Source organism: Hydra vulgaris, chromosome 14 (assembly GCF_038396675.1).
Source record: "Hydra vulgaris chromosome 14, alternate assembly HydraT2T_AEP".
NCBI classification, from domain to species: Eukaryota; Metazoa; Cnidaria; class Hydrozoa; order Anthoathecata; family Hydridae; genus Hydra; species Hydra vulgaris.
Window position 1 is genome coordinate 8,661,900 of NC_088933.1, and position 22,647 is coordinate 8,684,546.

At 31.1% G+C, this 22,647-nt stretch overlaps 1 protein-coding gene and 1 long non-coding RNA gene across 2 annotated transcripts; one reads left to right on the forward strand and one right to left on the reverse strand.

Moving 5' to 3' along the window:
• The first annotated feature begins 9,466 nt into the window (after positions 1 to 9,466).
• Positions 9,467 to 10,617, forward strand: LOC136073125 (uncharacterized). The gene is made up of 3 exons (XM_065817866.1): positions 9,467 to 9,816; positions 9,964 to 10,309; positions 10,405 to 10,617. Exons 1-3 carry the CDS (start codon positions 9,467 to 9,469, stop codon positions 10,615 to 10,617), a joined length of 909 nt encoding a protein of 302 aa, XP_065673938.1.
• Positions 10,618 to 15,770: 5,153 nt separating this feature from the next.
• Positions 15,771 to 19,178, reverse strand: LOC136090549 (uncharacterized). Its single transcript, XR_010643496.1, has 4 exons — positions 19,000 to 19,178; positions 18,444 to 18,614; positions 17,265 to 17,328; positions 15,771 to 17,044 (listed from the first exon to the last, which is right to left on the reverse strand). It is a non-coding gene; the product is annotated as an uncharacterized LOC136090549 (long non-coding RNA).
• Positions 19,179 to 22,647: the final 3,469 nt, after the last annotated feature.

Consider the following 22,647-nt stretch of genomic DNA (forward strand, 5'->3'; position numbering starts at 1 on the left):
TTCTTTTTTTTAGTAATTTATGCTTTGACCATAAATAAATTTTGTTAAAAAACAGGCTCCTTTTTACCAATAGCTCCTCCCCATTTAAACATTTAAGAGTTTCGATTTCCTTCATTAAATTTGTTAAACCTAATTTTTTTTAATATATAAAGGTAAGTATACAAAGTGCTATAACATAAACTTTAGTAACTTTCATTAAATTTTTTGTATCGAGAATGTTTTCTCCATATTACTATTTTAATGTTTTATTTAAATATATATATATATATAAATATATATATATATATATGTGTGTATATATATGTATGTATATATATATATATGTGTGTATATATGTGTGTATATATATGTATATATATATATATATATATATATATATATATATATATATATATATATATATATATATATATATATATATATATATATATATATATATATATATATATATATATATATAAATTAGAAAAAAACACTTATCTAACTTTTATCTTCGACTTGAAGTTTCACAATTGCTGGATCATCAGGAAGAGTTACTAAATCTCAAAAAATTTCAATTTATAGAAAAAAATATTTTACAGGAAATTATAAATTATTATAAAATATTTTTAATTACTATATTTTTTTGTTAACGGGAAGTTACAGAAAGTAATTATGAAATAATTTTCTTTGGAATGGGGAAAGTTTAATTTGGTCATTTGTTTTTATAATTTTTTAAGAGGTATTTATTTTCGTGCCTACATTTAGAAATTAATTCAGATTTTTTATTTAATAAATTCTCTTGATTTAAATGAGTAATTATTTCAAATTTTTCTTGCAAACATAGCATACATTTTTTGGAAATGTTATTATAGGCAGGGGCAGATTTTAGAATAGACTATTGTAAATTAAAATTATTATTTTTTTCTTTTAAATCCCAAATATATTTTGACAGCATAGTCTCTTTTGAATATTTTTTGTGTTTAAACGATTGTTTGTGGTTGGCATAACGTTTTTTCCATTCCCCCTCGGTTAAGCCAATATATTTACTTACTTATTGCAAATCTTGCATTTAGTGCATTTCAAAGAAATGAAAGTGATTTTATGATGGAGGATTACATTTCACCGTTCAATGCTAGCAGAACTTACTGAGCAGACAGGCCTTTTATTTTTTCAATTTGATTTCTCAATGAGTTTATCTGTAAAAAAAAGTTTTTAATTACTTTTTATAATTATTATTTTTTAATTAAATACTTAAAATATTTTGTCAATAATTAATAAGAAATCTCAGAGGGTTATTCAGTTTGATTTGCGCGTCTATTCATTTTTATATGCGTATTTATTCATTTCTATATGCGCATTTATTCATTCTTATAAGCGTGTTTATTCATTTTTATATGCGCGTTTATATGCGAGTCAACCACCCGTAAAATTTCTAATGTAATTTTTATAAACAATAAATACGCTTTTATATTTTTATAAAGATATATTTTAAATATAAACTAGGTTGCTGCCGCTGCTATTTATTTAAAAAACGGTTGCCGAGCCAGCGCTGGGTTTATGTAACTTCGCTTATGGTTGTAAAATGGAATTAAGTTAAACTCTGTAGTATTCATAATATTTTTAAGTTTCCTGATTACCCCATCCGTGTTTCAATGCCTTTCTCTCTGTTTGTAAGTATGCTTTAAAGAAGAAGAAAAAATTTTTATATTGGATTAAGCTGTGGTGTGTATGCTGGCAGATTCTAAAATTAAAAAAAAACTATACATTAAAGACTTAAAAACTAAAACAAATGAAAACAAAATTATTTATAAAAATTATGCTAAACTTTTTAAAAATCTAAAAAAAAAAAAAAAATTATTACATAAATTTACTTGAAAAATTTAAATTAAATTTGAAGCGCACATAATCAATTATAAGGGAAGCTACTGGCAGCAAGAAATCTTTATCTCACACTTTACCAGATACAATTAGACATAATAATGATTTTATATATGATAAAAGGGAGATTGCGGAAAAATTTAATAAATACTTTGTGTCTGTAGGGCCTAATTTTGCCAAATTAATTCATAAACCTAACAATCCAATTACTAACTTATATTTCCCTTTAACACTAGAAGCCCCAAGGTGGATCAATTGATCCAAACACGACTTTGACACTTTGCTGAAGCTAAAGTTTTAATGTTGACAAAATGATATTTTATGACTTTTATTATTTTGATATTATTTACTAAAAAGCGAAAAAACTACATCAAAAACACATTCAGAGATGCGGCTATAAATATTTATACCTAATAACCCTAAGCTGGATCAATTGATCCACCTTATAGAAAACGTGCATATACATAACAATTTTAGTCAAATAAATAATGTTATTTGCAATATTTGCATATATTTGACATGCACTTTCCACAAACAGGTTTCTTACAACTTTCACATACTGTTGATGTCAGATTACGTTTGCAGTTTGTTTTTATCTGACATCTCAAACGAGTTGATAATTGTGTACTACTGTTGGTAGCTGTTGTGGTATTACTGTTGGCAGCAACTAGGGATTTTCGGTGAGTAATATTAGCTTCTCTTAACTGTTCAGATAAAGTGTAAAGAAACTTTCGTCTCGAAATTTTTTGTTGCGTAACTTTTTTAAAAATGATCCACGCATTTACACCAGTCAAATCCAAAATATTGAAGAAAACAGCTAGCGGCCAACGTCGGCACTCAGATTTTGTTGACATTTGTCGACACATTGAATCTAACATATCAACTCCACATTTATTTGCATTGTAATAAAGTATTCCCTCAGGTTTCTTCTTCCCATCACTTTGCTTAGTCGCCCCTCTATGAAGTGTTGATAATAAAATTACAGTTTTCTTCTTCTTTGCTTGATAGACAATCAAGTTCAACGGTCCATTTATGTAGAAACTCGAATCGTAAAGTGGAAGTGGATCAAATGCTGGAATTTCTTTTCTACTATGTTTAACTGTTCCAACAATTGACGTTTTTTTTTGCAAAAGTTTTGTTGCAAGATCAACACTTGTAAAAAAGTTATCTGTAGTAACATTATACCCGTGGCCTAAATAAGGTTCCATTAGTGACATGACCACATGAGTACCCAAATTTTCTACACGGCTTTCATCTTTACCTAGATACGGTTTAATACTGAGACAATATTTAGTCTTTAGATCAGCTAAAATCCAGAATTTGATTCCAAACTTGTCCGGTTTATTAGGCATATACTGTGTAAAGCGACACCGAGCTTTAGTTGGGAACAACTGTTCATCAATTGTTAAAGATTCCTCAGGTATATAACATTTTTGACTGTTTTCTACAAATCTTGTCAGCACCCATGACATAAGAGCAAATTTATCACTTTGGATAAGCTCTCTACGTTTTGAACGTATATCAAATCTAATGTTTTTCATGATGTCTTCAAATCGAGAACGCGGCATAGTTTCTATAAAAGCTTTGTTGCCATATTTTTCAGACCATAGGAATTTAACCGGAAAATTTCTTGCGTTCGTGCATCCGCGAAGATATATTAAGCCTATAAAAGCATCAAGTTCAATGTCGCTTATATTCCATCCTTCATTTGATAAATTGGCAGATAAAACAGTACATTTTTTGATAAAGCGTGTAAACCCTTCATCCATAATTAGTCTAAACAATAAGAAGTTGTTCCGCTTTTGGCAGTAAACACATTCTGAGTTTGAAATCTTCCAGTTACCTCAACTTTTGACACAACAGTCCATTTTACATCATCTCTACGAGTTTTAACAGTTAAATCATTACTCCCACCGCATGAATTTTCATCTTCGTTTTCATCGCTACTACTTTCTGAATTGTAAATAAAAGTATTACTTTCATCGTCATCAGAAAGATTATCTTCAACAACATCTGCTTCGTCACTTTTTTTTGTTGAATCTGATTCATCACCACTGTCAATTTCCGAGAGATCTTGTAATATGAACAAACACTGTTGCGCCGACACACGTTTTGGGCGTTGATGTGTAACTGATTGGTCAATTGAAAGAGGATCTGCTGCAACAGAAGTTTTTGATGATGAAGCACCTTCAGCGTTTGCTGAGCTTGAGCGTTTCATTATAATACAAATATCTATTATTATACTTTACCACAAGTCAGTATAGTAGTGAGTTTCATACAGTAAATCAGTAATACTAGTGTACTTGTGGTGGCAGCATATTTATACCAAATATGTGGAAACAATATCTTCTTTTATTCACTAACATTTTCATTTTTTTTGTTCGGTTTAAATTATCTGTATAAATATGCTGGTAATCCAGATTTAGGCAAACCATGCTACAAAAATTCTACTTAGAGTAAAATGCGCCGTAATTTGGGCATAAATCTTATGTATATATATGTACGGTGAAAGAAATTTATATATTTTATATAATTTACATCAAAATTAACAGTTTTAACTGTTAGTTTCATACACTTTAACAAGAAAATAAGTCTAAATGCATATAAATATTAAGTTGGATCAATTGATCCACTTTGGGGTTTCTGGGTATATAAAAAACCTGGGGCTTCTAGTGTTAAATTCTTACCTAAACTACTTTGAATTATCTTTCGAAGAATTCGAAAATGCTTTTAAAATGTGAAAGTTAAACAAATCAGTAGGCCCTATAGGTGTCAACGGAAACATTATTATTAGTTCATTTGATGTTTTAAAAGATGTACTGTTTAAAATTTTTTCAATTTCAATAAAACAAGGAATTTTTCCACAAAGCCTAAAGATAGCAAAAGTCATACCAATATTAAAAAACGGTGACTCTACCAACATAAATAATTATCGTCCTATTTCAGTTCTTCCTGCGCTCTCTAAAGTTTTAGAAAGAATTTTGTACACCAAAATATATAATCACCTTACTATAAACAACTTATTTTACAAAAATCAATATGGCTTTCAAAAAAACAAATCCACTGAACACGCAATTCTTGAAGTTACTAGAAATATTTCTAACTCATTCGAAAATTCTCAATTTACTTTGGCTGTTTTCATAGACCTAGCGAAAGCTTTTGATACTATTAATCACAAAATTCTTTTTAAAAAGTTAGAGTGGTACGGAATAACTGGTAATGTATTAGTTTTGCTGAAAAGTTACCTTTATAATAGAAAGCAATTTGTTTATGCAGATGAAAGTACATCATCTAGTTTGTTAAATGTAACATGCGGAGTTCCGCATGGATTCATATTAGGACCTCTTTTATTTTTAATTTACATTAATGACTTATTTAAAGCTTCAAATCTAATTACAATTATGTTTGCTGATGATACCAACTTATTTCTCTCTCATAATAACATAATAACATTATTTAACAACATGAACATTGAACTGGCTAAAGTTTCTAATTGGTTTAAATTAAAGAAATTATCATTAAATATTGAAAAAACTAAATGGATTCTTTTCCATCCAGTTGGTAAAAAACACCAACTTCCAATCAATATGCTAAATCTTTTTATTGATGATATTCTTATTAAACGGGTTATAGTAAAAAAACTTTTAGGTGTGTATATTGATGAAAGTCTTACTTGGACGAACCACATTGCAAATTTATGTATAAAAATTTCTAAGAGTATAGGGATTTTATACAAAGCAAGAAGCGTATTAAACAAACATACATTAATTCAATTATATTACTCACTAATTCATTGCCATTTAAGCTATGTACAAATAAAGGAAAACTCGAACCTCTTTATCGGCAACAGAAGCATGTTGCACGGCTTATAAATTTTAAAGGCCGTTTTGCTCATGCCAAACCTCTTTTATACGAAATGAAAGTTCTTAATATATACGAACTAAATGTTTTTAATATTTTATGTTTCATGTTTCAATGTAAAACAAACTTATTGCCTATTTCTTTTCATAATTAATATCTACAAAAAGACAGAAATAAATATATATTAAGGAATAATAATTTAATTCGACAACCGTTTTCTAAAAGTAATTATGGAAAATTTTGTATTTCTTTTCGCGGACCATTTTTATGGAACAATGTAATTTTAAATGCTCCAAATAATATTTCTCAAGATTGTACTTTAAATTCTTTTAAATTTAATCTTAAAAAACTAATTTTTTCAATTACAAATATATTGATTTACTTTTAAAATATTTTATTATTTTTTATTACAAAATCTTTTTATTGTATTTTCTTTCTTCTATTTAGATTTTTTTTTTTTTATTTATAAAAAACTGTAAAATGAATTATTAAAAAGTTGTAATAAAGAACAATTGCTGCCTAAGATTAAATATTCCTTGATGAAAAAATGATATCTACATATTGAGAAATTAATTTTAACAAAAGTTTTTTACGTTTTTTTAACATGCCTTATGTGGGCCTTATTACCCCTCTAAGGGGGTAATAAGGCCTATGTAAAAAAAATAAAAAAATAAAAAAAAAAAAACAGAAAAAAGTTAGGAAACATTCTTTTAATGCATACTTTATCTCACATTTATAAAATGTTAAGTAATCTTGCATATTTATATACTTCAAAAGAACCAATTTTTTAAACAACAGTGAATAACAACAAAAAATTAAAAAATTCAATAAAAAAATGTTACAAAGAAAATCATTAATCTTCACAGAATTGACATACTAACTCATTCTTATCTTTATAATCATATCCCATGCACGCCTCATGGTACTTATACTTTACGTCTCATGGTACCCATACTTTATATTTACATCATTGTCGCATACTTTCCACAGACTTTTGCTGGCACAACGAACAAAACCAATTATTCACACCCACACTAATATATTGAAAATCTCCTTTCGTCACGGCTTTCGCAACATTTGCTTTTCCTTTACCCTTATTCTTTTTATTAACAGCTTTAGAAGTGGAAGATTGAAAATCTTCTTTCGTCAGGGCTTTAGCAACATAGTTAAATCTTTTTTTGCAGTTAACCATAGCCATATTTTTCTTTTTAACAGGACTCGGCATTAAATCAGTGAAACTTGCATTAAGATTCGTATTCGTATCTAACCTTATGTAGATATATAGATATGTAATTTTTAGTGGGCCTTATTACCCGCTTTGGACCTGCCACGTTTATCGATAAAGTATCCTTTTGTTTCAACGTGTGCATAAATATTACATGTTGAGTAATGATAACTAATAAATACTTAATGCAAATAAATGCACTTTAAAAAATTTAAGCATAAAAAAATATTTGAAAATGTGAAAATACGTACCTTAAAAATTAGACTTGAGCAATTATTGACGGAACCAACGAAGTTATCTTGCTTTGTCGTACGCACGGTAAAAAAAAGCTGATTTTTTTTGCTGCCAGTGATAAAACCAGATAACTCTAATTTTTTAATGCCGAAAAAAAATTTAGCATTTTATATTTTCCCGTAGTTTGGACTAGTGGACCTTATTACCCGCTGGGCCTTAATACCCACACCGAACCTAATTATTGTTATTATTACTCAAATATTTACTCTATTGATTGAAGAGAAAATAGCAGTGCCAATTATAAAACAAGGAAAATGTTACAAAAGAGCACATTGAAATGCCTAAGCCTTTAGTTGAAAAAAATGAATCTACATCAAGCATTTCCACTTCTCTTAATTTATCTATGCACACAGTTCAAAATCTTGTCGTTAAGTTTAACAGAGGAGAATTCGACGACATGACTGCATTCAAGCTGTTTTCTGAGAAAAAACGAGGTAAAAGACCTATAAACGCTTAAATAAAAAATATTATTGAATTATGCGAACAAGAAAACAATCTTTGTACGCAAGAAGTAATAAAAGAGAATCTTTCTGCAGCAGGCTTCAACATGTCTCAGCCTACTATTTCAAGAAAACTCAAACGCTCAGATTTATCAAGAAAGTGTGCTGTGCATGTGCTAGAAGAACAAAACTCAATACAAGTTATTCATGCACGCTATGCATTTGCAAGCGAATTTAACGAAATTTCAAATAAACAACTTATTTATTTGGGTGAAACTGGATTTAATGTGCACACAAACAGCACATATGGTTATTTGCTAAGAGGTGCACTAGCATATTGTGGCAAGAATGTTGGTTTGATTTGTGCTGTTTTAACAACGGGAGTGCTGGCTTATGAAATAGAAACTGGAGGCTGGAATGCAGATTCATTTTTTACTTTCATTACAACAATGTTGGCACCAGCTAGTAGGTTTGCAGATTATGTTATGGAGAATTGTAAATTCTACTGGAGTCTTTTTTAATCATTTTTACAAACAAAGAGAAACGCCTCGAAACACGGATGGGGTAATCAGGACACTTAAAAATATTATGGATACTACAGAGTTTAACTTAATTCCATTTTACAACCATATGCAAAGTTACATAAATGCAGCGGTAGCTCGGCAGCCGTTTTTTAAATAAACAGCAGCGGCAACAACCTAGTTTATATTTTAAAATATATCTATATAAAAGTATGAAAGCGTATTTATTGTTTATATAAATTACATTAGAGAATTTATGGGTGGTTGACTCGCATATAAACGCGCATATAAAAATGAATAAACACGCATATAAAAATGAATAAACACGCATATAAGAATGAATAAATGCGCAAATAAGAATGAATAAACACGCATATAAAAATGAATAGACGCGCATCTAAAATGAATAACCCTGTAAATACTTAACATTACTCAGTTAAAGAGATTATATCAATTTGTTTATAACTTTAGTTTAAGTTCTTGATAGAAATATGTTATATTTACACATTGCTATATTATTTTAAAACATCTAATTTAGATGACTAATAGTAGAGGTAGAATTTAACTAGATTACTATATTACGCTCTGTTTTATTGACTTACACTTTATTTTAAATAAGTTTGATAAAGAAAACTAAAAGTTCAACTTCTATCATATTAAGCATCATTTTTACACACTCCTTTGATGCTTAATTTTATCTAATAGTTTAAGAAGTGAAACTATTAGACTTTGTCGAAAAGAAAGAAACCAGTCTAGGTGAGATGAATTAAACCGTCGCCGAAATAAAAGAGATGCTCTTAGGCGAGCTGAGATAAATTGTCTTCGAAATGAAAGAGATCAGCCCAAGCAAGCTGAAATAAATTGGAATCAAAATGAAAGAAATTAGGCTAGGCGAGAACTCAATAGGTGTATTATGCATCGCATAGCAAGAAATAATATTGCCATAGTTATAAACTACCTCGGAGAATTAAACCATATTTGTCAGTATTGTGTGGCAAAGAAGTTTTTAAATTAAACTCATTTTTTGTGCTGCCATTCAGAAAAAGCTGTATTAGCTCCTCTTTCTCCATATCCACCATTGTTAACCATTTATTAACAGAACATTAACACCACCATTGTTGACTGATTTATTAACAGAAAGCCATGTTGATCATGCTGTCAATTAAAATTTATTTAAACATGTAAAGAGTTATAATTCCTCTTTATCTTTTGCTTCCTTCACCGCCAAAATAGCTCCTCCCTAAAATATTGCCCCATTTAAAAACATGGCAGAAGTAGAGGATGAAGAAATCCACCGAGCAGCTTTAGAAGGAAGAACGACTTCTGTTGTCAAAATGCCTTTGCTTGAAGGTCATGAGAGACTTCGATACAATCTTCCTTTCCATGAGGAAGTTGCTGTTGCGTTTTTGGGAGATGATGATGCTCCACCTGCATCCAGGGAAATTGTTATATACCCTCGAGGTCAGTCTTTGAAAACAATTTTATTTATGTCTGCAAATTTAGATCCTATGGTATATCCAATATTTTTCCTGAGAGATGATGCTGGATGGTACAATCAACTGGAGCACAATCCTGATCATGCAACTTGTGTTAGAAACCATGTTACTTTGTCTCAGTATTATAATTATAGGCTTGCCGTTAGACAAACTTTTATTCCTATTTTCTATGGTAAGAAACGTTTTCAGCAATATGCTGTTGATGCATATGTCAAAATCGAGGGACAACGCCTTGCTTTTATTAGAAATAACTAAAAAAAACTTAGAAATAAACAATACGATGCATTGCATGAACATGTAATTTACCGTGCTAATGATCTTAAGGTAAGACCAGGCCGTGTTGTTATATTGCCTTCTTCATATGTTGGAAGTCCAAGAGCACTAAAAGAAAACTTTGAAGATGCGATGGCAGTCTTAAAAAAATATTGTAAACCAGATCTATTCATTACTTTTACCTGCAATCCCAAATGGAGAGAAATTGTAGAAAATTTAAATCCAGGCCAAACTGTTAATGAAAAACCTGATTTAGTTTGTCGTGTATTTAAAATGAAACTTAAACCTTTCTTTGAGGATATTTTTAAGCATGAAGTCTTTGGCAAAGTTATAAGTCATGTCAGTTAGTTATAAGTCATGTGCAGGTTATTAAGTTTTAAAAACGTGGTTCGCCACATGTACATATTTTATTGAACTTTGTAAATGCTGATAAGCTAGAAAAAGCAGAAGATATTGATTGTTTAATATCAGCAGAAATTCCAGACCTAGCTGTTGATCCTGAACTTCGTAAAATTATAAAATCATGCATGATACATGGACCATATGGAACTTTAAATCCCAATTCTTCCCGCATGAAAGATAAGAAATGTACAAAAAAATTTCCTAAAGAATTTAATTCCCACACTGTTGCAGTTTTTAATGGTTAACCACGCTGTAGACGTGTTGATAACAGAAGAATTATCAATATAAAAGGTAATCAAGTTGATAGCCGTTGGGTTGTACCTTATAATCCGTGACTACTTAAAAAATATCAAGCGCACATAGATGTTGAAGCCTGCATGACTATAAAGTCAGTTAAATATTTATATAAGTACATTTACAAGGGGCATGACTGTGCTAATGTGTTGATAAACAAGCAAGTTAACCATGATAAAATAAACACGTTTTTAAATTGTCACTATCTCTCAGCTCCAGTAGCATTGTGGCGAATATTTGAGTATTCCTTAAGTGATATGTCATATAACATCATTCAACTTTAGGTGCACTACCAGATAATTAGATGATATATTTTGTAGAAGGTGAAGAACAGGCAGGTTTAGACCGTGTAGCACAGCGTGACACTCATCTAACTGCATGGTTTAAACTTAAATGCTGAAAATGAACAAGCCCGGCACTATCCGTATGTTGAAGTTCCATGCCACTTTGTTTTTGATAGCAAACATTGAAAACAAAAAGTTTGGCAAGGAGGTAGCAATAAGGTGATTGTAAAGATGTATAAAGTAAGTCCAATAGACGAAGTATTTTATCATACAATGTTACTTTTGCATGTTAGAGGTGCAGTTTCTTTTGAAGATTTGAGTACTGTTAATGGTACAGTTTTAATACATTCCGTGAAGCATGTCCTCAATTAGGTCTGTTACAAGATGACGCTGAATGGAGAAATACGTTAACTGAGGCTGTTGCAACTCGGTTACCAAAACAAATTAGACATTTGTTTTCCATTATTTTGACCTTCTGTGAACTTTATGATTCATTTAATTTTTGTAATGCCTTTAAAGATTTTATGCTGGAGGCTTACATTCACCGTTCCATGCCACCGATAATTGCTGAGCAGGCACCCCAGGGTCAAATTGAATCTATAAATAATCATGGTAAAACTTTAGCTGATTATAATCTTCCTACTTTAGATGAGTTTTTAGATTATGTCCCACAAAATAAAGAGGAAGATGTTCAGGTTTTAATTGATGAAGCAAATAGAGTTAGACCGTTGTTAAATGATAATCAGCTTCAAATTACTGATGCTATCTTTTCTGCTCTAAAAGAGCAACCTAATAATGAAAATAAACTGTCTAGATTGTTTTATATGGATGGCTCTTTTTATATGGTTGTGCTAAAGCATTTACGTACATTTATTTAATCGTTGAAACTAGCAGTAGACATATTATAACTGCAACAACTGCATGGACAGGAATAGCTGCAACTCTTTTAATATAAGGATGCATACTTCATGCTTTATTCAAAGTTCCTGTGCTGATTTTGGAAAATAGCACATGCAATGTAACTCCAAATTCTATACACGGCCAATTTCTAAGGGAAGTTAGACTGTATTTACTCGGTGAGGCATCCATGATACCCAAACATGCTCTAAATGCCATGGATAAGTTACTCCAAGATGTTTGCAATAACAAGTTTCCTTTTGGTGGTAAAGTTATTCTTATGGGTGGGGACTTTAGGCTAATACTTCCGTTGTAAAGAGAGGGCAACCAACTGATATTGTTGAAGCCTGTATAAAATGATATCAACATTGACAATTGTCCAGCGATTTTCATTAATAGAATATATGAGGGATCGGGCATAAGAAGAGGAATTCTCTCAATGGCTTTTAAAACTTGGTGTTGAAACATTACCTTTAAAAGCAGATGGTTTTTTTCGCGGGTGCATTGAAATTCCTGAGCAGTGCTTACTTGGGGAAAATGGATCTATAGTAGACAAGATTTTTGGAGTTGCAGAAGAAAATGATTATGCAAAACGTGTCATTTTGACATCCACTAATGTATCTTTTGAGCGTCAAAATATATTTTGATAAAATTTGAAGCCTAATTACAATTTATGATGGGATTCAAGGTAATACTTTGTTTCTTTTCAAAAGTTACTTTCTCTCAATCAGGGGAATACAGGAGGCGTTTTTCACTTGCTTGCAAATCACGTGGTTTGTGCCTAAAATTGAAGATAATTTTATTTAGAGACTAATTACAAACGATCTAATATCAAACTAATGGCATAAACACAATAATTTAGACAAATTAGTCTCAATAAAATACGTCAATTGTCTGATAATTTGTTTAAGTTAAACAGTTTATTAGAATATTGATTTTTAAAATTTTAAAAATCTAATTCAGAAAATACTAAATAAAAACGTTTTTGTACAAAATGAGTCTGCAAAAAGCAGGATCTCGTTCATAAAATAGAAGATGGATATGTTTCTGTTGTGTCGATAAAGACAAAAAATGCCTATCTTTGGAGAAAAATGGTTCATTGATTCATTTGATCAAAGAATTTGTGGACCCTGGATTCCGTCTAAGTTCTCATCCGTTTGGAATATTTGGAACTGCAAGACAAACTTACATTTGAAACAGAAAGTTAAAGCTATCAGTAAAGCTGAGGAGACTTCCTGGATAAATGGTCGTGATCAAGTTAAAAATTTGGGAAGAATTAAACAAAAAGATGGCAACTGCAATTTTGCTATTTGTTGCCTTGTGCAGTGTATTAAAAGTAGTAGTACACTTAATCTTTCTGAATTTACGTACATAGAATCTGAAATGATTACACTTAAAAAAAGAAATTGAATTTGCTCAGAATGCTGTCAAATTGTTGGTCCTGGTATTTGACATCCTTGCAGCAAAAAAAAAACTGTTCGAAATCTTCACGCCTTAATTACTTCAAAAAATCAAAATATTGCTGACAGTGTTGTTTCTTGTACTTTGTAAAAAAAATATCTGTTGTTGGTAATAGTAAAAAAAGAAAATATGCAACATGAGGAAAAGCTCTTCCTGTCAAAGTTGTTTTCTTTTTATGAGAAAGTCTGAAAGAGTATTAACCTCCTTCTTGATTGAGCGAGTTAAAGAAATATTTTCTGATGAAATTGGTTTTGCTGATCAAAGGGTTCCGTAGGGAGTTTGTGATCGCTGCAGAGATAATCTTCAAAAAAGGCACAATAGCGAAAATGTGACACTTCCAAGTCTTTTTAATTTTGACCAAATTGAAACCTGTCTCTCAACAAGAGGCTGGGACTGTGATTGCCTCATTTGCAAAATTGGCCACCTCAAGCTAAATGAGAGACACCCCTTGGAAACATCAAGCATTCCATCATCATCATCATTATCATAATCATTATCATCAAAATCTGAGAAAAGATATTCAGACTGCTTAACAATCATTAGAAGAGGTTTTCCACACACTTGCAGTAAGTCTACCTTCAGGGAGAATATAAAGCTGCTTGCATCTAAAGATTTGGAAGAATTCTTTCAAAAGATGCATCTCCTCATGAAATCATCAAAATAAGAAGATCTGGGGGTGGTAGACCATTGCCTATAACACAAAGTATTGTTTTGGAAGATTTATTTTACTTTTTATAAAACAGATATATTTGTAATTTCACCTATCAATTTAAACAAAAAACATATTTTATGATTTTTTATCAACTTCCCATGGACAAGCCTTTGTTTAAAGGAAAACAATAATACTTACCTTTGTACCAAATTAATGAAAAGTAAAAGAAAACTTTACATAGAATGAATTATTTCATTTTTCTCACTTCTACTACGTTTTTAGGTCCTGCATGTCAAAAGGAACTCTTCAAAAAAGAATCTGAGTTGAGTGCCCATGATTTAGTGCATGTGCAATCTAACACAGGATTGTCAAATACAGGAATTAAAAAGCTTGCTTTAACTCTCAATCAAGTGTCAAAATCCAAAATAGTTGAGACCAACTTTTGTGAGAAATTCTCTCAACTTGGTAAGAAGCTTTCTGATCACTTCACCCAAACAACAATTGATGTTCATCATAATCAGAATAAAATCAGTCATCAAACAGTGGTCCACTGCAAACAACTCTATGCATTTACAGATGAAATTTTGAAGAGAAGACTAGTTTTTACTGATCATATAGTAAAACTTGGCATAGATGGAGGTGACTGTTTTCTTAAGATCACCCATGGAATGCAGGAGGATCTATGATCTCAACCACTTTACTCACCTAAAAGAAAATTATTAACTTCTCAGCTTGGAAAAGAAAGTAGTGTTAAACGTCAGTTTCTTGAAGCCATTGCTGAAGATGTTCCTGAAAATTATGAAAATCTGAGAGCAATCCTGAACCTAATTACACCAAACAGTATGAAATACTTTGTTTCATGTGACATGAAAGTAGCTAACATCCTGTGTGGATTGCAATCACATGTTAGTACTCATCCATGCACATGGTGTGATATAGACTTCAAGAATCTGTCCTTCAAAGGCAATCTTTGCACTTTTGGAACACTACGGAAGTGTTTCAAAGTCTTTGAAAATGCTGGCAAGGATCTAAAAAAAGTAAAGCAATTCAAAAATGTCATTCATGATCCCCTTATCTCTGTAGAAGATGGAATGATTGTTTTAGGCGTTATTCCTCCAATGGAACTTTATCTACTCCTGGGTGTTGTTAATCACCTCTACAAAGCACTGAAAGACCGCTGGTCAAAGGCTGATGAGTGGCCATCAGCTCTTCACATCAAATGTCAGCCTTTTCATTGAGGTCAATATGCTGGGAATGAGTGTCACAAACTTGTGAAAAATATTGATGTATTGCAACAGCTTGCTGAGAAAAGTTGCGCTTTTGAAACGTTTCCCATCATTGAAACATTCAGGAAATTTGATTCTGTTGTGACAGCTTGCTTTGGCAATGCACTGGATGAAAGTTAAATTGATAAAATCAACAGCTTTAAAAGCTCCTTTTTTCAACTTACAATGGTCAGTGTCACTCCAAAGGTTCATTCCATTTTTTATGACATTCAAGACTTTGTTGCTCAGAGAAAAGAGTCTTTGGGTGTTACAGCGAACAAGCAACTGAGTCTATTCATCACATCTTCATTTTTAATTGGACTAGATTTAAAAGGCCCTGCCATCACCCAGAATATAAAATGAAATTGGAAGCATTAGTGGTCGAATTTAATAGCAAACATCTGTAGAATGTAAAAAGAAATATTCAATGTGATTTTTATTTGTTTGGAAGAATAAATGTGAATTAAAATTGTCTAGTATTTATATTTATCATTTTAACTTAATTGTAATAAAAAAGACTCAATATTATGAATATTATGCTTTTGTTATATTCAAACTTTATTTCTACAACTACCACTTAGTACACTAATGTTTTTTTTAAACTAAGGATTTTTCTAAACCCATACATATAATAACGGAATGTTCCAGCACACAAATATGCTACATATAGAAACATTTAGATGGTATTTCCAGTTTAGAATGAGTCAAAATCATTTTTTTCAATAATTTTGTCAACCAGCATTTCTTCATAAAATGTTAAGAATTCAAAATCAATTTTCTTTCTCGGAAGAAATAGTTTGGTTTCAATTTTTGCATTATTTGAAATGGGAGCATGTGTACTTCAATTCCCCCTGAGGGTTTCTTTGGAAACTTAAGTTCAAGTTTTGAGCCATTTCGGACTAGTGTGTACAATGTAGAAACCTTTTTTGAATTACGACCTGCCTCCTCGATGAGAAACTCGGTGTAAATTGTCTGCTGTGTGGGTGCCATTTTTAAGCGAGTTGCTACTGCAACAAGCCTTCGTCGTTGTACAATATCATGGGGTGCAAGGCAACGTTGGTTTCTAGGTGTTTATGTGGAATATCAACGGAAAGTCACTGTCCTGAGTGTCCACCCAAATTACTATGATCTTCAACACCATCAACTTTATCATCCCTGCTTTCAGAGTTGTTGTTTGCTGCTGTCACTTCAGTTATAGTTGTCAGAGGGCTGGATATTTTCTCACGTCTTTTTGCCTCACATTGTTCACGCTTGTACCGACGCTGAAGTTTACGTGTCAACACTTTGTTGCATCGGCCAAACAATAAGTCTTCATCAACTGTAGGAGTAGCATGTCTTCTGAATTTTTTACAAGCAGTTTCACATTCTCCAGTTATGGAGGAGATGTCTTTGCTAGCGTACATTCTATCTACTGTATCTCTTTATACAATTACGAGTGGATCTACGTTTGCCGGTATTTTGTTATTATCATCAAAATGTTTAATGATCTGCTTGTATGCTTTACAATTAAAGATGATTGGAATATTTGCCTTTTAATAGAAGACCTTTAACTTCACCAAGACAAGTTTTGCAGACTCCCTTCTGGTTAGATTATCACTTGCAACTTCATTAAGGTGATACACGACACAAAGCACCACTTCAAGAGAAATCGAAAAACGAGAGCCGGTTATTTTTGCGTCATCATCAGTTATCTTGTTACCTAGACCAAATTGATGGATGATTTTTTCGTAATTATGTTCTTGCTCTTCGGATTGCCGGATGAACTAATGGTAAGGGCACTAGGGGGTGTTTGCACTGCCAGGTCAGTTTCCACATCAATCTAAAACAATAATATAATTTGATTAATAACTACAAATAAATTAACATTTAATAGTTTTGGTCTGTTGGAGTGACGGGTCCTTATAGGCTGGTCGTGTGGACATGCCTTAACCCAACTAAGGATGCTCAGAGGGCTCAATTTTTTTTTAAATTACACAATACAAATATATAATGTATATTATTATAAATTATACCTTATTTTATAATGAGAAAATATTTACCTTTCTTGATAAGATAATTAATTAGCCATTAAAAAATTTTAGAAACAGCCTAGTAGATGACAACCTAAAATGAAAGATGGAAACTAATGAACTGGCACAAGATTTTCAAAATATTCTGTAAGGCGCTTTAAAAGTGTTATGTGTTAAAGTATAAAATTATATAATTATTTGAATATATTAAAAAACACTACTTTTTTATTTTATTATATCTACATTAATTAATAATTATATTTTTATTTATTATTTATTAAAACAAAATAGATATAAAACAAAACTAAATATTAAATATTAAACAAAATAGATATTTATTTTCAAGCAATTATAAAGATAATATTTAATAATTATCGTAGAAAAAATGCTAATTTTTGCATTTGTTCTGGTTCTTTCGGGTATGTCGAATTTTTGTACAATGGATAAAAGTTCAGATTTGTAGTGGACCCCTAAATCAATTCAAATCTTGAAAAAGTTTGGCAAACAGGCATTTAGGATACAATGAAACAATTTTGGAGTAGGGACAAAACAATTCTTTGACATGAGGGCATTGGATGCATCCTAATGTATGTATGTATGTATGCATGCATGCATGCATGCATGCATGTATGTATTTATGTATGTATGTATATATGTATGTATGTATGTATGTATGTATGTATGTATGTATGTATGTATGTATGTATGTATGTATGTATGTATGTATGTATGTATGTATGTATGTATGTGTGTATGTGTGTATGTATGTATGTATGTATGTATGTATGTATGTATGTATGTATGTATGTATGTATGTATGTATGTATGTATGTATGTATGTATGTATGTATGTATGTATGTATGTGTGTATGTGTGTATGTATGTATGTATGTATGTATGTATGTATGTATGTATGTATGTATGTATGTATGTATGTATGTGTGTGTGTATGTGTGTATGTGTGTATGTGTGTATGTATGTATGTATGTATGTATGTATGTATGTATGTATGTATGTATGTATGTATGTATGTATTTGTGTGTCTCTATGTATGTATGCGTTTGTGTATAAGTATAAATATATGTATGTGTGTGTGCGTGTGTGTATATAATAAAACATAATAAAAAAAGACTAAAAGAGTATAGGAGGATGAGGTTAAACAAAAATTATGTTTAAAAGTATATAACAAAAAACAAATTTGTGATTTACTACTATTGGAGACGTCTACTGATGTGATGATGTGGTGCATCAGTAAATTCCATTCGGTCGTCTGGTATAGTCTCTTTATGTTTTCTTCCACTTTCAAACCGGGTGAAAAGAAAGCTAAATACACTCTTTTCTTTCACTTATGGGCTAGCAGACCACAGCCAGAGGTAAGACCTACAAAATAAATTTCAGTTTCAAGCCTTTACTCTAACCCAAAAGAGCTAGGATCCCTTACTAGTGTGGAATAATGTGCTATAAAGTTTAATTTTAAATCTGAACACATAGTCAGCGAGCGCTAATCCGACGTGCTTCGTGGATCTTCCGGAAAAGAGATGTATGTTATTATTTTTTTTTTAGCTTTTAAAGCAAATATTTTAATGTTAAATTGTTTTTCTACCGTTGACTAAAAAATATTGAAGTATATAAGAAATACGTGTAGAAATGTTTAGTGCGGAATAGATAAGTAAAGAAATAGTCGGTTTGAAGGAGACCCGTATTTTTCAGGTCCGCTCAGCTAGTATTTAATAATATTATAGTAAAAAATTTCAATTTTGCTTACCGTCGAGCACCAGTTTGATTAGTGATGTAACGTTTAGTTCAGCGTTGGATCGCATTACACTGTTGTCTTTGGGTTGTTGTTAGCGGTGGATTGCCTTTCGTTAGGTGCGGAGTTGATAAAGCAAAATTTAAATGGGTTCAAGTGCAATGTAAGTGTTTTGTTTTTTAAACAAAGTTCGTTATTAGTGATTAGAAACCTATGAATGAATTAGATTAAGATTCAAATAATGACATCATTACTATTTAATCAAAAACCGACTTTTGTATGAAGGAAAAACTTAATTTCCTGTTAAACAAAAAACAGCCATGACTCAGGGAATATCAGTTTTAAAAGAAAAGAACATTAATAACGTAAAAGAATTAATAAATAAGGAATTAGAGTACTTTTTACAAGAAAATATACGAGGATAGTACATTAAAATAGTTTTTGATTATTTGATGACTAATTCATATTTAATAAGAATGGTACTACGTCAGTGACTGCCTCACTGACGAAGTTATCGGAATTAAAGTATTTTCTCTTGAAAATAGTTTTACGCTTTTAGCAGTTAGGGTTATGCAGATTTTAGCTTTGCATTGAGCATTTAAGTAGACTAGTATTGAATTCACAATGATATATACATAACTTTGTTTTAAAACAGTTTTATAAAAAAAATTTGTTTTAAAACAATGCTTACTTAAATTGAAATGTTTAATAGTAAAAAGTCGAAAAAATTAAAAGCAGGCATGGAATCGATTATAAAACTATTCGCTATGTTTGCTACTTATTATAAAACTTTAGATGCTGCTGTGTGGATACAAGTAACAAAAGTAATTGTTAAAAGGCATAACAAAAACCTAGAACTCAACCTGGAAATTTTTCTTCTTTAAAAAACTGCTTATTCGAGTTTTGAAGCGTTAAAGAAAAGCAGGATGCAAATAAAGTTGAGCGAGCTCTGCTGGAAGCGTTTTCTGTGGATGCTCACAATACGTTTGAGCTTTTTAGGGAATAAAAATAATATGATGGAGAAAAAAAGCTAATGCATTTTTGGCCAATTTGAAACCGTTGGCTTATTTGGTTAAACTGTCAGAAGAGTTAGTGCATTTGACGTTTGTCGTGGGATTGCACGAGGTTTTATCATTAAAATTTTAGGCAGTGATTGACCTAATCAGTATTATAAGCTGCTTCAAACAGCATCAGAATAGATTACATTAATGCTATTGGCACTGTGTCTTAACATCATTCTACAAAAACAATTTTAGTGTGTTACAAATGCAGCAGGTTAAACCACATTGCTAAGAACTGTTTACTAAAAAATAAACTTGTTTCCCAAGGAAATTTTTCGATGCCTTAAATGTTATAACAAAAAAAGTGTGACTTCGTGATACCTTAGGATGCAAGAAAATAAGTACAGGAGCAAGGAATCTGTGCAATTTAGCTTCTAAACAACAGTGAAATTTTAATTTAAAAATTAATAATAAGGTACCGACAGCTATGGTAGACACAGATTGTTCAAAGTCAATCACAAGTTTTTGTCCAAAATTCAAAGTAAAAGTTTAAACACTATATAAAAGTGGTGAGATTTAAAGGAAACTTCATCTATGTATTGGATCCGTGACTGTAAATGTTGTGGTTGATGATATCTATAGATATCATTAACCTCGACAGTTCAAGCATTCCGAATGTCATATCAATTTCAAGCGGTCAGAAATTCACCAAAATACAATTGTTGTTGAAGGACTTCTGGCCGTTTGGAGTTAATATGACGCTTGGAATGAGTTCCATTATGTTAATGGGACGAGTATTAATTTCTTCATCAAAAATCGCAAGGTTTGGGACCAGTTATTGCGGAATGGCAGTTTTTAACAAAGATGAATTTAACAAAATTGAAAATAAAAAGAAAGATCATGAAACTCCATTCATTGAAAATAAAAAGAAAGATCATGAAACTCTCCATTCAACACCATCAAAAAAATGTTTTTGATGGTGTTGAATGGAGAGTCAAATGAAAATGGTGAGATGGAGAAAGATCTGGTCAAATATTTAACAAAGTTGCTTATTACGAGATGCCAAAACATGCTAAAGAAGAATATGAAGATAATTTTAAGAATTTGATTGACCGGAAATGGTTACTTGATTATTAATAAAATGTAATTGGGATATCTGCAGGATAAGTTCTTTAACAATTGCAGTTCAACAAAACAAAGATAGGTCAGACCTGTTTTGGAAAAGAGAGAAACTTTATCGAGGCGTATATAAGAGATGCAGATGTTAGCGTGGATAAGTTAAGAAAACAGAAAAAAATGGGAAACAATTCAGCAATCATGATCTACACAAGACATATATCCAGTCAACACTGAGGAATATCTTTTGCTGTTTCAAACTTTGATATTTTGCAACAAAATTTATAATGAAAATGTGAAATGTGTTCTTCAATGTGATTTTGCGGATATTAAAAGTTGTGAGCTACCTTGTGATGGTTGGTCTCAGAATGGCTCTGGTTGGTTCTGAAATGTTGGTTTAAAGAAAAATAAGCGTGTTGCAACAACCAATTAAAAAATACAATATTAAACCTTGTCTTTTCGGAAGATAATTTAGCTGATGCATAAACCAGAGTTTGCAGTAGATGTTTGAATCGATTGACTGGGAATGGGGACTGGGGATGGCCTCCTAAAAAAAATGTATGAATTAGAAGTTGCATAGCCTAAATCCATTTTTAGCATATACATGAGAAAATTGGTCGAATTTGGAGCGAGTCTTTGTTCAACTTTGACATTGTACAACTTTGTTCGTGAAGTGATTTCCAATGGTACTAAAAAAGAAGTACAAATTTTATAAAAAGTTGTAAACTGTGTCAGTTAAAAGAATTAAAAACTATATGGTGGGTGAATTGTTAAAGAATAGTGGAAAAGGTTAGCCACGGGTGTCACACATTATTGGTCTAAAAGATTTCTGAGTATATAGTATACGATAGTAGATTGCGGACCTTTAAGATGCGCATTGTGGCAACAACTGTCTAGTTCATATGGATGTGTTTGTCAGTTTAAATTTAACGTCTTATCGTTTGGGAACGAAGAGTGTTATATAAAATTATAACAGATAATGAAGCGACATTTAAGGCTGAAAAAGTGAAAAGTTTCCATGATAGTTAAGTAGTACGTTTTGTGTTTAAATTGTGTTTAGATCCGACTGATACTCTGAAGGTAACGGAATTATGGAAATAAACTATCACACAATGAAAAGAATACCAGAATGATTGAAAATACCTACACTGGAAACAGTACATTGGTACTACGCTGCTTTCAAAAATGATGGTCTTTACAACGGAGTGTTTTAGAGCAAAATATTTTGATGATGTTTGTATGACCCTTCAGGGTCACGGAGAAGTGTAATTATATTACATAAAATGCTAGAATGTTCTTAGATGTCAAGTGGTTTGTAATTTAAGTAGGTTTTTAATTAATAACTATTTTTAATATGTTTGCGTGGTTTAAGAGTAATAATTAACATGTTTACGCGGGTTTTAATAGTTGTTTTTGTGGTTTATAAGTTAATATAAATTATCATTAAAATTTGTCAAAGAAGGATTCTCATTGAGTTAATTGAATCATTGAAAAAAATTAACATTTTAATTGAGTGTTTATGTGGGAAAACTATATAGGGTGGGGA